This window comes from Gigantopelta aegis, chromosome 6, assembly GCF_016097555.1.
Source record: "Gigantopelta aegis isolate Gae_Host chromosome 6, Gae_host_genome, whole genome shotgun sequence".
Classification (NCBI taxonomy): Eukaryota; Metazoa; Mollusca; class Gastropoda; order Neomphalida; family Peltospiridae; genus Gigantopelta; species Gigantopelta aegis.
In genome coordinates, this window is record NC_054704.1 from 99555160 (window position 1) to 99572031 (window position 16872).

General features: G+C 39.3%; 2 protein-coding genes across 3 annotated transcripts in view; one reads left to right on the plus strand and one right to left on the minus strand.

Annotated features, from left to right (window-relative positions):
• The window catches only part of LOC121374245 (zinc finger protein GLIS3-like), a 76678-nt gene that overhangs the window by 13131 nt on the left and 46675 nt on the right, over positions 1 to 16872 (minus strand). The window contains exon 1 of one of the 2 annotated variants that reach the window (XM_041501263.1): positions 8569 to 8680. The exons of the other annotated variant lie outside the window; for it this stretch is intronic. The gene's annotated coding sequence lies outside the window, so the exon portion shown is untranslated. Of the gene's footprint in view, positions 1 to 8568; positions 8681 to 16872 lie in introns of those variants that run through there. 2 annotated transcript variants of the gene reach the window in all.
• On the plus strand, positions 5255 to 6397 carry LOC121374823 (loricrin-like). The gene has a single exon (XM_041501935.1). The coding sequence runs from the start codon at positions 5255 to 5257 to the stop codon at positions 6395 to 6397; it is 1143 nt and encodes a 380-aa protein (XP_041357869.1).

Sequence of the window (16872 nt, forward strand, 5' to 3'; positions counted from 1 at the left end):
GTACTCAACCGACTGAGCTAAATCCTGCCCCCGATTCCAGTAAGCCAGCAATAAGTATACATTATATTTCAATACAAAATAAACCACCATTGTCAAAGTGGCTATACAACAAGTCGAAATAATTGTACCATGTTTTGTTTATGCATTAACAGCAAGGGATCTTTTATATGCACCATCCCACAGAGAGGATATAACTCATACCACGGCCTATGAAATACCAGTCATGGTGCACTGGCTGGAGCGAGAAAAACCCAATGGGCCCACCAACGGGGATCGATTACAGGACTTAAAGAGAGAGTTAGTTTTTACAACTTTCTGATATCAATGTTCTAACCATAAGCAATTCATACAAATTGTCAGACTTAAAGAGAGAGTTAGTTTTTACAACTTTCTGATGTCAATGTTCTAACCATAAGCAATTCCTACAAATTGTCCGACTTAAAGAAAAAGTTAATTTATTCAAATTAATATATCTATTTGACATTAAAACACATTATGGTTGAGGGGGAAGGGGTGTTTGTCAAGTGTTACATATTATTTTAAAATATATCTTTATTCAAATTAATATATCTATTTGACATTAACACATTATGGTTGAGGGGGAAGGGGTGTTTGTCAAGTGTTACATATTATTTTAAAATATATCTTTATTCAAATTAATATATCTATTTGACATTAAAACACATTATGGTTGAGGGGGAAGGGGAGTTTGTCAAGTGTTACATATTATTTTAAAATATATCTTTATTCAAATTAATATATGTATTTGACATTAACACATTATGGTTGAGGGGGAAGGGTGTTTGTCAAGTGTTACATATTATTTTTAAAATATATCTTTATTCAAATTAATATATCTATTTGACATTAACACATTATGGTTGACGGAGAAGGGGTGTTTGTCAAGTGTTACATATTATTTTAAAATATATCTTTATTTAAGGATTGTCTGTTATTTCTTTTACATTCATCGAGGTATGAACAAAAAAAAAATCATCCGCAAACTGTGTGAATCAGTGAAGCCGTTCTCATATAATTTTGCAGATTTGTTTTTTTCATACCCCGATGAACGTAAAAGAAATAACAGACAATACTTATAATGAAATTAGAATCACACTTGCTAAGAATAACACTAAAACTTCATACTTTATTTTGAATTATTTTTGGTCCATAAACCATAGCGCTCAATAAGACAACTTGCCCATATAAAATGACATCATCAGATACAACGTTCCCTGACGACATAATTTTTACGTTCATCGAGAATTGAACAAACTCCTGTTGCTGTCTTGATCAATGGGTTGACATTATATTGTAATGAATTTAATGGAAATTTGATTATATAATAATAAAAAAAAGGAATTATTTACATTCAGATAGTGAATTTTTTAATCCAAAATTAGTAATAAAAAATGACATAACCGTTGGGGAATTGTGGGAAATTATGCCAATATATTGAAGTCTAGACACATTTGATAAAACCTTGCATAGATAAACTATTTTTATAATACATTACATGACATAAGTGTGAAAGTTGTAAAAACTAATCACTAACTATGGTCAAAACTTACCTTCAGTTTCATCATGCAAGTCACAGAACTGCGTACATGCAGACAAAACAACCTATAATAATCTCGTTCTTCAGACATAAGTCATTTTATACAAAGTATTTTCAATTTGTCTTATTCTAATTGAAATGACATTGGCCAACTGGTCACATACGTAAACAAACTAGTAAACAGAGCAATGACTCAATCCTCTGACGTCAGTAAAGCAAACAATATCCCAAGTTGTGGAATACAAAGATTCTAGAATGTGTATAACATATTTTCAACTAAAGTCTGGTTTTCGAACATCTCACTCATCTTGGTCAGCTCTTACAAAAATCACAGACCTTTGGCTAAAAGAAATGAATAATGGAAATTTAACAGGAGTCATTTTTCGTGATTTTAAAAAAAGCATTCAATTCGGTCAGCTATAAATATCTTGTTTGTAAAGTGAAAGGTGACAATTTTGATGAAGGTTCTGTAAAGTTAATAAAGTCCTGTTGGAAACATTGTCCTGTGACTGTTCCAAAGTCTTATTTATATGGAAAGGTTGTTTGAAATTATACACAGCAACAAAAATATAACGGTATTTGTTAATTGGCTCTTTATTAATATATATATATATATATATATATATATATATATATATAGAAACCTAACATATATGCTAATGTTAAACATAAAGTTATAAAAGATAGAATACAAATTGAAATATATATACTTTATTAAAATTGTAAATTTAAGGAATATGAATAATATTGGGCACGTTGGTTAATACTCCTGGCAACAAGACATAAGAAATTCTATCAAGACAGACCCATTCAATGACATTAGCGGAGACGGAATAAATCGGTCTTGTATAGGCTTTGATATCATTGTGTTTAACATGGTGAGTATTAAGTCGTTGGTAATACATAGAGTTGGTTAGTTTTAGATTGATATTTTGTTATTAAAACCTTCATTAAAATGTATTTAACACATGAAACAGACATGGCAATATTAATGACTCCATCATATGCAGTAATGTGGGATGAAAAAAGTACACCCTCTGTGGTTGAAAGTTCAACTATAGGACTTGGCAAGCCTCGTCTCAGGTACAAATTTCACCACCTCAGGTGTACTTTTTCTATCCCACATAACCACATATGATGGAGTCTATTAATATTGTTCTTGAGGTATTTATTACAAGACAAAATTTAATACATGTACTTTCTTTTTCAAAATATGATCTTAACATTCATTCTTTCATTCTTCTTTTACTTAAATCTTAACCCCATATATTATATATCATAATAATTTTTTATTAACCATGTTTAGTTATACAGTTGTAATGTATCATATGTGTTTATATTATATTTATATTAGCTTATACAGCGTTAAAAATTAGCAGTTGCCCCAGTCGCCCATGTTGACCTTTATTAGTTAAATATGACTATACATTTTTCAAAGATATAATCAGTCAATTTTTTAAATATATGTAACAGACTGAAAAAAATCCCCAATGTATTAGTATTAGTAGTATTAGTAGTAGTACCAATTTTTATGTGTGTATGTGCGTAAGTGTGTGTGCGTGCATGTATGCATGTGTCTGTGTGTGTGTGCGCATGTCGTCTTTCACCGGATGAAACCACAGTATCTGTGACGGGGTCCGGCGTCATGGTGTATGTGGTGTTCGTTGTTAAAGGGTAAAACACTGTTACGATTGCTATTTAATTAAATCTTCGATATTTTAATGTTATAAAAAATGGTGTAGTAGTGGTCAAAATGCCTTAATTTAGGCTATAAGGGACAGGATGTAGGCCAATGATGCGCGGTCGGTCTGGGATCGATCCCCATCAGTGGGCCCATTGAGCTATTTCTTGTTCCAGTCAGTACACCATAAAAAGTACCTTTTCTCAAATACATTTACTGTGTACGAAGCCAAGAAACCAAAGCAAAGATCAAAGAATGACTGTCATCGACCTTAGCACATGTTATACGACTCGAAATAGAAAATAAAATATCACCTGCTCTTATTTTATTAAAGTAGCAAGCCAAACGAAATATGTCCTGCTAAGAAAAAAATATGGCTTGCTGGAAATCTGTCTTTTTTGTATGTTTGTTTTGTTTAATGACACCACTAGAGCACATTGATTCATTAATCATCGGCTATTGGATGTCAAACATTTGGTTATTCTGACATATAGTCATCAGAGGAAACCCGCTACATTTTTCCTAATGCAGAAAGGGATCTTTTATATGCACTTTCCCACAGACAGGAAAGCACATACCACGGCCTTTATCCAGATGTCTAGTTGGAATGAGAAAAAAACAATAGGCTGATTGGATCCACCAAGGTGGTTTGATCCTGCGACGCAATTAAGCACCTCAAGTGAGCACTCAACTGACCGAGCTAAATCTCGCCTCTGCTGGAAATACATGTAAGACAGTATGCGGTGAATGGTGAGTGTGGGATAATGGTCAAAGGTGGGTGTGGGATAACGGTGAATGGTGGGTGTGGGATAACTGTGAATGGTGGGTGTGGCATAACTGTGAAAGGTGGGTGTGGGATAATGGTCAAAGGTGGGTGTGGGATAACTGTGAACAGTGGGTATGGGATAACTGTGAATGGTGGGTGTGGGATAACTGTGAAAGGTGGGTGTGGGATAATGGTCAAAGGTGGGTGTGGGATAACTGAACAGTGGGTATGGAATAACTGTGAATGGTGGGTGTGGGATAACTGTGAAAGATGAGTGTGAGATAACAGTGAATGGTGGGTGTAGGATAATGGTCAAAGGTGGATGTGGAATAACGGTGAATGGTGGGTGTGGGATAACAGTGAAAGGTAAATGTGGGATAACAGTGAAAGATAAATGTGGGGTGGGATAACAGAGAATGGTGGGTGTGGGATAACTTTGAACAGTGGTTGTGGCATAACTGAACGGTGGGTGTGGGATAACTGTGAAAGGTGGATGTGAGATAACGGTGAATGGTGGGTGTGGGATAACTGTGAAAGGTAGGTGTGAGATAATGGTGAAAGGTGGGTATGGGATAACAGAGAACGGTGGGTGTGGGATAACTTTGAACGGTGGTTGTGTGATAACTGTGAACGGTAGGTGTGGGATAATGGTGAAAGGTGGGTGTGGGATAACTGTGAAAGGTAGGTGCGGGATAACGGTGAAAGGTGGGTGTGGGTGAATGGTGGTTGTGGGATAACGGTGAAAGGTGGGTGTGGGATAACTGTGAAAGGTAGGTGTGGGATAATGGTGAACGGTGGGTGTGGGATAATGGTGAATGGTAGGTGTGGGATAATGGTGAACGGTGGCTGTGGGATAACTGTGAATGGTGGGTGTGGGATAATGGTGAACGGTGGGTGTGGGATCACAGTGAAAAGTGGGTGTGGGATAACAGACAAAGGTGGTTGTGGGATAATGGTGAAAGGTGGGTGTGGGATAACTATGAAAGGTGTGGGGTGAAAGGTGTGGGATAACGGTGAACGGTGGGTGTGGGATAACTATGAAAGGTAGGTGTGGGATAACGGTGAATGGTGGGTGTGGGATAACTGTGAAAGGTGGGTGTGGGATAACTGTGAAAGGTGGGTGTGGGATAATGGTGAACGGTGGGTGTGGGATAATGGTGAATGGTGGGTGTGGGATAACTGTGAAAGGTGGGTGTGGGATAATGGTGACGGTGGGTGTAGGATAACTGTGAAACGTGGGTGTGGGATAATGGTGAATGGTGGGTGTGGGATAATGGTGAACGGTGGGTGTGGGATAACTGTGAATGGTGGGTGTGGGATAATGGTAAAAGGTGGGTTTGGAATAACTGTGAAAGGTGGGTATGGGATAACAGAGAATGGTGGGTGTGGGATAATGGTGAACGGTGGGTGTGGTATAACTGTGAAAGGTGGGTGTGGGATAACAGAGGACGGTGGGTGTGGGATAATGCTGAAAGGTGCATGTGGGGTAACTGTGAAAGGTAGGTGTGGGATAACTTTGAACGGTGGTTGTGTGATAACGGTGAAAGGTGGGTGTGAGATAACGGTGAAAGGTGGGTGTGAGATAACGGTGAAAGGTGGGTGTGAGATAACGGTGAAAGGTGGGTGTGAGATAACTGTGAAAGGTGGGTGTGGTTTAACTGTGAAAGGTGGGTGTGGAATAACGGTGAAAGGTGGGTGTGGGATAACAGTGAAAAGTAGGTGTGAGATAATGGTGAAAGGTAGGTGTGAGATAATGGTGAAAGGTGGGTGTGGGATAACTGTGAAAGGTAGGTGTGGGATAACTGTGAAAGGTGGGTGTGGGATAATGGTGAATGGTGGGTATGGGATAACTGTGAAAGGTCGGTGTGGGATAACGGTGAAAGGTGGGTGTGGAATAACAGTGAACGGTGGGTGTGGGATAACAGTGAATGGTGGGTGTGGGATAACAGTGAATGGTGGGTGTGGGATAACAGTGAATGGTGGGTGTGGGATAACTGTCAATGGTGGGTGTGGGATAACTGTGAAAGGTGGGTGTGGGATAATGGTGAAAGGTGGATGTGAGATAATGGTGAAAGGTGGATGTGAGATAATGGTGAATGGTGGACGTGAGATAATGGTGAAAGGTGGGTGTGAGATAATGGTGAAAGGTGGGTGTGGGATAAAGGTGAAAGGTGGATGTGAGATAACGGTGAAAGGTGGATGTGAGATAACGGTGAATTGTGGATGTGAAATAATGGTGAAAGGTGGATGTGAGATAACTGTGAATGGTGGGTGTGGGATAACTGTGAAAGGTGGGTGTAGGATAACTGTGAAAGGTGGATGTGAGATAACTGTGAAAGGTGGGTGTGGGATAACTGTGAATGGTGTCCGGGTCGTTTTAGAGGTGAATTAATTCCTATTGCAACTGCAGTGTCCGGGTCGTTTTAGAGGTGAATTAATTCCTATTGCAACTGCAGTGTCCGGGTCGTTTCAGAGGTGAATTAATTCCTATTGCACCTGCAGTGTCCGGGTCGTTTTACATCTAAAACACAGACTGCTTTTCACAGGCCCCCGTTTTGAATCCTGTGATTAAGTTACTCACTAGTTACACAAATATGACTCGCACTGGCGTAGGAAATGGAGGGGGGGGGGGGGGGGCCGTAAGAGGGGCATGTGCCCCCCCCCCCCCCCCCCCCCCCCCCCACTTTTCAGATATTTTGTTTTATATTTGCTTTATAATAGTGTAAAAGTGTGTAAATATAAAAGTGTACCATGGCCTTTGATATACCAGTCGTGGTGCACTGGATGGAACAAGAAATAGCCCAATGGGCCACCGATGGAGATCAATCTTAGATCGACTGCTCATCAGGTGAGTGCGTCACTGCCTACTGGTCCTTTCTAGCAGAGAGCCTGCCAGAATACAGTTTGATGTAGTGCACTGCCTACTGGTCCTTTCTAGCAGAGCCTGCCAGAATACAATACAGTTTGATGTAGTGCACTGCCTACTGGTCCTTTCTAGCAGAGAGCCTGCCAGAATACAATACAGTTTGATGTAGTGCAGTGGTAAAACTGTATCTGCCCATCCCAAGCAGTGCCTCACTATTGAAGTATCAATGGTTTTACAACCTGCCCATTGAAGGGGGGGCTGAGCTAATACACACACTTAATCCATACCTGTGACATCACACTATTGTTCTAGGTGTAGATTATTCTTCAAAAATCAACACCTGTGAAACAATGCAATTTGAACTTTTTATGAATTCGGAACAGGGATTCGAACCAACTACCGACAGAACTTGTATATTGTAAACAAGTACAACACATTAGCCCATGAGGCCAAGCATCTGCATTATCAAATGAACATGTAATTTAAGCCTTATAAACCTGATACTAGCGATAGTAATGTATTCTGGCTGAACACAACGAAGATTGTTGGAAACTAAGTTGGAAATCACAGGTTACACGTTTAGCACGTGCATCAGGCTTAATGCCAACTATCCACTGCTGAGGTTTTCTTGACCGAATCATTCAGGTTAGATCCGAAAGGATCCTACCATTTTGGGTTATTAGTTTTGTAAATAGGCTATTCTTTGCCATTTTAACCAATATTTTCATTAAAGGTAGTACTAAACCAAATAACTTCCGGCTGGGTCAAAGTTCGAGGTGCACCGAACTTTTGATAGAGAAGTGAACACCACAAGTCCTGTGATTGGTTATAAATGTGAGTGTGTTGGTTGTAAAAAATAATAGTTTCATCTGGGTAAAAAAAAAAAAAGTGCAATTTTATTTCATCTAGTACCAATGTGTCAAGTAGCCTTGTGCTTGAAACATGTATGGGGTACCTGTAAAAAAAAGTACTCGAATTTTGTGCGAAACTAGGGTAGTCATAGACGCTACCCGTTATCTCAGAAACGAGCAGCTTGACCCCCATTTTTTTCTGATTCACTTTAAGTGTAAGGGGTGGTAGTATTTATATCCGTGGCATTTATGTCGGTTGATACGTTGCAGGTAGGAGTTTTAGCCACATATGTTACTATTGTCGTCTATGGGATTTGATTTGGTAGTATACACCCTATAAAAAAAGATCAAATAGAAGTTAATTCAGCAGTTACATAATTAAAAAAATTTAATTATGGATTAAGTTGGAGAATACATGGGGCTCGTGGGTTATTTTTCAAGAATCAACAGTTAACCATGTATTCTCCATTATATACACATGCACACACACATACACACACGCATTGACACAGATACACACACGCACACATGCACACACACAGACACAGACACAAACACATATGCACACAGACACACACCGTGAAGGAAAATAATTTTAGCTCCCCTTATATTATGAAATTTTATTTAAAATAGCACTACAAAAGAATTTAATATCGATGTTCAATATGGTAAAACATGTATCTTAAATGGCTGTGTCCTATATAGAAATTGATATATACCAAATATCTGTAGTTTAAAAATGTGCTGAGGTGTAGTAAAATATTCCTTTCTTTTTTCTCTCCAAAGTACAGTTCATCGAATTAAAAGAGCCAAATAGTTTACACATGTTCATTAAAGTGATCTTACCTTGGACTGAAAACCTTAACACATCCCTGGTGCTATGGGCCTTTCATTATGATGCAAAAGTCAATTTAACACATGCTTTCTTTACACCCTGTCGTCACCCTGTGGGGCTCCCCTCCATGGAAATAATCACACCTGGAAACACCACTGGATCAACACATTACTGGTGGAAGGGAGGGGGACACATGAGAAGGGTAGTAAGATTATAATCCTGGAAATCTGTTGAAGCCTATTACTGCTGGAAGCCCCTAACAATGCAAGGGTCCAGAGAGCAAGCTGAAGACAGGCGTGACCTTTTTAACACAAGACTCCAAACTGTCACAAGTCATGCAAATACTGATACGCATTACGAAACACCAACAACTCCACAACTCCATACGGAAACACCAACAACTCCGCAAAAAAGAAAAGAAAGAAAAAAAAAACACTTCATAAAACCAGCTTGATAATCTGCAAGTCAGACATATTAATTCTTTTGTTGTCAAACAAAACAGTGCAAGATAAGACCCCATGATGTCTACTGCCACAACCAGCACTGAAGTAGTCAAGAGCTGCCATCAAATTATATCTGATCACAGGGCACCAAGAACATGTCAGTGGGGGGTCCTTCCATAGAACCTGTTGGTGGGGGGTCCATCCAGATCCCTCACGGAGACCCCCAGCAGACCTGACTGCTAGCTTTATCAGTAGAGTTACATCAGGGAGTGACATATTAATCACCATCAAAGCTCCACTTCTCTTTCTGTCAGATTCACACAAACAAAATGCTACAAAATGCCATGATTTAGTAGTAGTTGGGTTTGGTTTGGTTTTTGCTGAATAAAGCTGAATTTTATAAGCTGGATAGAGATGTGTGCATTTATCTTTCCAGTACCGGCCTCGGTGGTGTCGTGGTAAAGCCTCAGACATAAGGCTGGTAGGTAGGTACAGGGTTTGCAGCACGGTACCGGCTCCCACCCACAGCAAGTTTTAAGGACTCATTGAGTTGGTGTAAGGCTACTGCACCCTCTTCTCTCTCACTAACAACTTACCCACTGTCCTGGACAGACAGCCCAGATAGCTGATGTGTATGCCCAGGACAGCATGCTTGAACCTTAATTGGATATTAGAACGAAAATAAGTTGAATTGAAATGAAATATCTTTCCAATACTTATTATAGATATTAATTTACCTGAAGACAAATACAAGTTTGTTTTCTTTAACAACACCATTACAGCACATTGATTTATTTATCATCAGCTATTAGATGTCAAACATTTCGTCATTTTGACATCTAGTCTAAAAGAGGAAACCCGTCAATATTTTTTTTCCATTAGTAGCAAGGGATCTTTTATATGCACCATCCGACAGGCAGGATAGCACATACCACAATCGATCCTAGACTGACCGCGCATCAAGCGAGTGCTTTACCACTGGGCTACGTCTTGCCCATTTCTTCATTTATAATGCATCATAGAACAATTACCAAAAGTTTTATTTGTTTAATGACACTACTAGAGCACAGTGATTAATTAATCAATCATCGGCTATTGGATGTCAAACATTTGGTAAGTCTCACCAGAGGAATGCAGCAAGGGATCTATTATATGCACTTTTCCACAGACAGGAAAGCACATACCAGTCGTGGTGCACTGGATGGAACGAGAAAAAACCCAAGCAGCTGAATCGATCCACCAAGGTGGTTTGACCCTGCGACACAAGCACCTCAAGTGAGCACTCAACCGACGAAGCTAAATCCCACTCTTAGAACAATTACGAGTTCTGCACGTAAAAAGCCCTACTGGATACATCATATTGGATGCTAAAAATACATATTTCAACTGCATATTTCTTTGATGCGTTAAAGTGACATCATTATAAATTTTTTCTCTGCAGGAGATATTCTATATTCTATACATGTACAGTGGCATGGGAAGGTGCCAAAAAGTGGGGAAGGGCACTTTTATATTTACACACTTTTACACTATTATAAAACAAATATAAAGCAAAATATCCGAAAAGTGGGGGGGGGGGGGCGCACATGCCCCCCTTCCCGCTTCCTACGCCAGTGCATGTATAATAAGCAACTCAAAAATCAAAAGGCACTACCATGAAACTAAAGCATTGTGAGATGTTTGTTAATAGGTTATTAAACAATGTTGTTTACAATATGAAATTTCAATGTACTCGTTTACATTATGGTGGAAATCTATACTGGACTCGCATTCTGTGGCCTCTCATCCAATACAGATTTTCACTACATAAACTGATGCAATTAAATTCCATACTAGCTGTCACAAGCTGTTGACAAGATATGGTGAGATAGATGACATGCTTGTCATAAGTAGGTCGCGGTGACCATCCCAAGTTGTACTTGCATGCAAGGTTTGCCGAATGTATATGAATTGATAAGAAAGATATGATCTGGAAATAAACCGTTTACCGACAGATGGACATATAAACAGATGGACAACACCATACCACAATACGAACCAGTCAAAGACGGTTGCATAACAACACTAAACAATAACTGTATAATATTACTCTTATTACTGTCAATTTGGACAATATTTCACAATCTTAGGTAACCAGAGGTCGGTTCAACTGATTTTTACGAAGTTAACCAATTGTTTAAGAATAATACTTTTCACTGCTAAAAATGACAAGTAAATACAGATTTGATTTATAATCTGGTGTTACCTAGAAATAAACTTGTGTAATCTGCGTGACTCTGCCAGATCCTGGGATCGAAACTCCTCTGTGAACCCTTTCTCTGACTGTGTTTTCCTCATCACAACCAGTGCCCCATGACTGGCATATCAAGGTCCCTGGTATGTGCTGTCCTGTTTGTGAGAATGTGCATATAACAGATCTCTTGCTGCTAAAGGAAAACTGTAGCAGCTTACTTTCCTCTATGACTATACATGTATGCAAAACAATTTACCCGTTTAACATCCAACAGCCAGCCACTAAATTAATTAATCAATGTGCTCAGGTGGTGCCCGACTTTAACTTTTTAACATCCAACAGCCAGCCACTAAGTTAATTAATCAATGTGCTCGGGTGGTGTCCGACTTTAACTTTTTAAGCTAAACGTAGTTTCAGAATTACCAAATGTTTGACATCCAATAGTTGATGATTAATATATCATTGTGTTCTAGTGGTGTCGTTAAACAAAACAAACTTTTTAAAAAACGTTTTAACGTTTTGTCCAATCCTGTGATCTATCGGACCTGAGGCAAACGGTCTACTACCAAACAATAAGTATCATCATATAGTGGAATAAAACACATTTGATGAAAATATATTTGAGTGATCACTTGATGCGCAGTCAGTTTGGGATCGATCCCCATCCGGCCATCGGTGGGCCCATAAGGCTATTTCTTGTTCCAGCCAGTGCACCACGACTGGTATATCAAATGCTGTGGTATGTGTTCTTCCTGTTTGTGGGATGGTACATATAAAAGATCCCTTGCTACTAATGGAAAAATGTAGCAAGTTTATATATATATGCCTGATGAGCAGTCGGTTTGGGGTAGTTCTTGTTCCAGCCAGTGCACCACAACTGATGTATCAAAGGCTGTGATATGTACTATCTGCTCTGTGGGATGGTGCATATAAAACATCCCCTGCTACTAATGGACAAATGTAGCGGGTTTCCTTTCTAAGACTATATGTCAAAACTACTAAATGCTTGTCATCCAATAGCTGATGATTTATAAATCAATGTGCTCTGGTGGTGTCAGTAAACAAACAAACTATTTAAAAATCCTGGTGCTGTTTTTCTTTAATCAGATGTTGTCAAGAACAAAGTCACATTCTTGATTTTGTCATGAGTGAACTTTCTTGTAACGGTCGACATGATCATTCTCAAGTTATGTCCAAGTCAGCACTTACCAGTGTCTTAAAGAGTTTGTCAAATGACCGTACTATATAACTCCCATTAGTGAGTATCATGTCTGAAAAGACTGGCTGAACAGAATAGGTAACAAAGCCTGGTGCTCTGGTGTAATCAAGATACACTCTTATCTGATGGCAATTTGTCTGTAAACCACGGACGATTGGTTCCCCGTCTGGATATCGCCTCGACATAATTAATGGTGTTGATCTCATATTAACCCCGCACTTAATCCCGGTGTTACAAATTGCACAAAACGAACCCACAGACACCTGTATTGGGTAACAAACGGTTCCTCATTGGGTTCATTTGATTCGCGATTCCGTGGTTAGCAGGGGGTAGCTTATCTGCCTCTCCAATCGAACACATCAATGACCCGTGTGTGAGAACTGGTGTCAAGAAATGATTCACAGAACAGAGGTGATTGTCGGTACAAGCGTATTAAACATAATCATTTGATCTCTATGGAGCAGCAGTTATGCTTGGAGCATTAATCACAATTTGAGGACACAATGGTATACATACACGCTACATTAACTCAACAACTCTGTGAAACATTGGTCAAAACAAATAATATAATTTAATGGCAAGTACTGTCTCATCTTTCCACATTTAAAGTTGTAATATCTGGCTTATTTTTTATAAAGTATCCATTTAATTAAAGTTTTCTTTGTTTAATGACACCACTAGAGCACATTAATTTACTGACTATTAAATGTTAAACATTTGATAATTGTGACATAAAATAATCTTAGAGTGGAAACCCACTACATTTTTTAATTACAAGCAAGAGATCTTGCATATTCACTTTTCCAGACAGGATAGCACAAACCAAAGCATTTTACATATCAGTTGCGAGGCACTGGTTGGGATGGAGAAAAACAACAACAAAACACCTAGAAAATGGGCCCACCAAGGATGTTCGAAGTTATGATCCAAGTACCTGAGATGAGCACTTTACCTACTGGATCCCAGACTCCCATAGATCCCAGACTCCCATAGATCCCAGACTCCCACAGATCCCAGACTCCCACAGATCCCAGACTCTATAGATACCAGACTCCTACAGATCCCAGACTCCCACATATCGCAGACTCCCACAGATCCCAGACTCCCATAGATCCCAGATCCCAGACTCCACAGATCCTAGACTCCCATAGATCCCAGACTCCCACATATCCCAGACTCCCACAGATCCCAGACTCCCATAGATCCCAGATCCCAGACTCCACAGATCCTAGACTCCCACACTCCATAGATCCCACACTCCCACAGATCCCACTCCCACAGATCACAGTCCATAGATCCCACACTCCCACAGATCCCACACTTCCACAGATCCCACACTCACAGAGATCCCACACTCCCATAGATCCCACACTCCCACACTCCTGTAACCATCTAGATCAGACCATTTCCATTACTTGTTCTACCACCACATGCCATTCTTTGATAATGTTTGACTTTACACATGTATATATATACTCGTTAATCTACATCACAACTGTATTCAAAATCATGAAACTGTTCCCACTGATTTATTATGAATGTTTGCTGTTGTGTTACATCAAGACACTTGAAGTTTGCCATATTGCTCTGCCTTCTGGACGTAATGCCCCCCAAAATTGCCGTCTGTCGGGCTCAAATTTCCCTGCCCTCTTATTTGCCCAATGTTTTACCTGTCTGTGAGTGACACTAAACCAGTCTATGGAAGGTGAAATATTTAATTCCATCGAATTTCTGTTTTTAATGTTAAAAAACTACAACAAATTCTCTTATTTACTGCATCATGGATGGTATTGGTTGGTTGTGCATCATGATAAATCAGTAACTGACTTTCAGTTTCGTGATTGTGTCAATGCCTTACCGACATGCTACCAGAAATTATCGTCAAATTCTTAAATGTGCAGGCAGTTGTTGTTTATTCACCATAAATTGTACCTTTTTACATTATCTTTTTAATTACAATATATTTGAAACAATTAAATATTTTAAAATTTTGGTTCTAATATATTTAAAAAGCTGATAGAAAAACGTAGAAATTATGGTGGAATGTTTTTTAATCTGCTACCTCTGATCATTTCCGGTAGTGTGTTGGTGGTGAATCCAAAGAATCATGGAACCAGAAGTCTATTACTCATTATTATGTTGCATAATTCACCAATCCACCATTACCAAAAAACAGTTTCTGATGGGTCTCAGTAATAAAATGTATGGCACAGAAAAAGTGTTTCCCAACAAGAATGTAGGTCTGGAGCCAGATGTACCGCTGACAATGTTTGGACGTAACTAGGCTACAAAAGGCTGGTCTGGTTGTGTTAACAACAAACAAAATGTTGACAGTAGTAAGCAGTGATGGATTGTCGTCATAAATGTCCATAACTGAGGAACGTCCTTTCATTTAAGCCAAACAGTGATATATACAACTGTTACAGAATCGGTTCTGTCTGGAGTACGATGCCACGATTTGTCTTAGACCTATCCTAAAAGCTTGGAAATTATTTGATACATTTTTCGTATGTTTTAGAAAGATTATAGTAAGAGAACTGCTGTATGAAATTTGTTGATGTACATGAAATGTAGCATCCAGTTTCCAAAGATAAAGTCAAACCCACAATCACCGAGACGGGCCATTTATGGTCGGGTTTGGTTCTTATTATGTATCGGGACGTAGCCCAGTGGTACAGCGTTCGCTCGATGCGTGGTCAGTGTGGGATCGATCCTCGTCAGTGGGCCCTTTGGGCTATTTCTCATTCCAGCCAGTGCACCACGACTGGTATATCAAAGGCCGTGGTATCTACTACCCTGTCTGTGGGATGGTGCATATAAAAGATCCCTTACTGCTAATCATAAAGAGTAGCCCATGAAGTGGCGACAGCGGGTTTCCTCCCTCAATATCTGTGTGGTCCTTGTGGTTTTGGATTAGGCCACTCAGCACCAGAAAAAGGTAGTATATTCTGCCAATATAAATGACAGAGAAATTTTGATTAAATTATCGAAACGATCTCTCTCTATACATGTACAGTCAGACCTCGTTACAACGACCATCAATCGTTACTACGACCATCAATCGTTACAACGACCGTCAATCGTTACTACGACCATCAATCGTTACAACGACCATCAATCGTTACTACGACCATCAATCGTTACTACGACCGTCAATCGTTACTACAACCTTCAATCGTTACAACGACCGTCAATCGTTACTACGACCGTCAATCGTTACAACGACCGTCAATCGTTACTACGACCGTCAATCGTTACAACGACCATCAATCGTTACTACGACCATCAATCGTTAAACGACCATCAATCGTTACTACGACCGTTACACCATCCAACCACAAATTGTAGGAAGAAACGCACATCAATGTTTTTCTGTTCGTTAAAAACCCAGGTACATTTGTTTCTCTAGTTCTAACACCCATTCCTGATGTTACGCGGTAAGTATTACGTAACCACCAGCTCGCCAGAGGGCGTATTCACTGAGATGGTACAAAATGGTAATAATAGTCGTCAAATTTAACCATTTTATTAATTAATTATAAGATTATACTTGTTAATATTAAGCAACAATGTGCATTATATATTGTTGAATGTGCATACTAGTCCAACCAATTTCCAACTCTACTTTGAATTTGTGTTCATTAGTTAATCAACTGATATTTTGTGAGTAGCCAAGGTTTTATAGCAGATAAACACACCAGAACATAACACTGACACTGCTTTTGAATTAAATACAGCAATTCAGACAAAAAACCAAATCTCTGCCCCAAAACATGTTTTTGTTTGCGGACATGTTTTTCATGGAACCTGTGCGTTCAAGTCTAGTTTTCCACATCTAACTACACAAAATAGACCAGCTTAACCCTGAGCATGAACTATGTGAGTGAATCAAACAAACATATCAAGTAGAGGCCACTGGACTAAAAAAAACACATTGCTATGACCTGTTTGTACAGTATTTCATAACCTGCAGAGGCCACTGGACTAAAAAAACACATTGCTATGACCTGTTTGTACAGCATTTCGTAACCTGCAGAGGCCACTGGACTAAAAAAACACATTGCTATGACCTGTTTGTACAGCATTTCCTAACCTGCAGAGGCCACTGGACTAAAAAAACACATTGCTATGACCTGTTTGTACAGCATTTCGTAACCTGCAGAGGCCACTGGACTAAAAAAACACATTGCTATGACCTGTTTGTACAGTATTTCGTAACCTGCAGAGGCCACTGGACTAAAACACACATTGCTATGCTATGACCTGTTTGTACAGCATTTCGTAACCTGCAGAGGCCACTGGACTAAAACACACATTGCTATGACCTGTTTGTACAGCATTTCCTAACCTGCAGAGGCCACTGGACTAAAACACACATTGCTATGACCTGTTTGTACAGCATTTCGTAACCTGCAGAGGC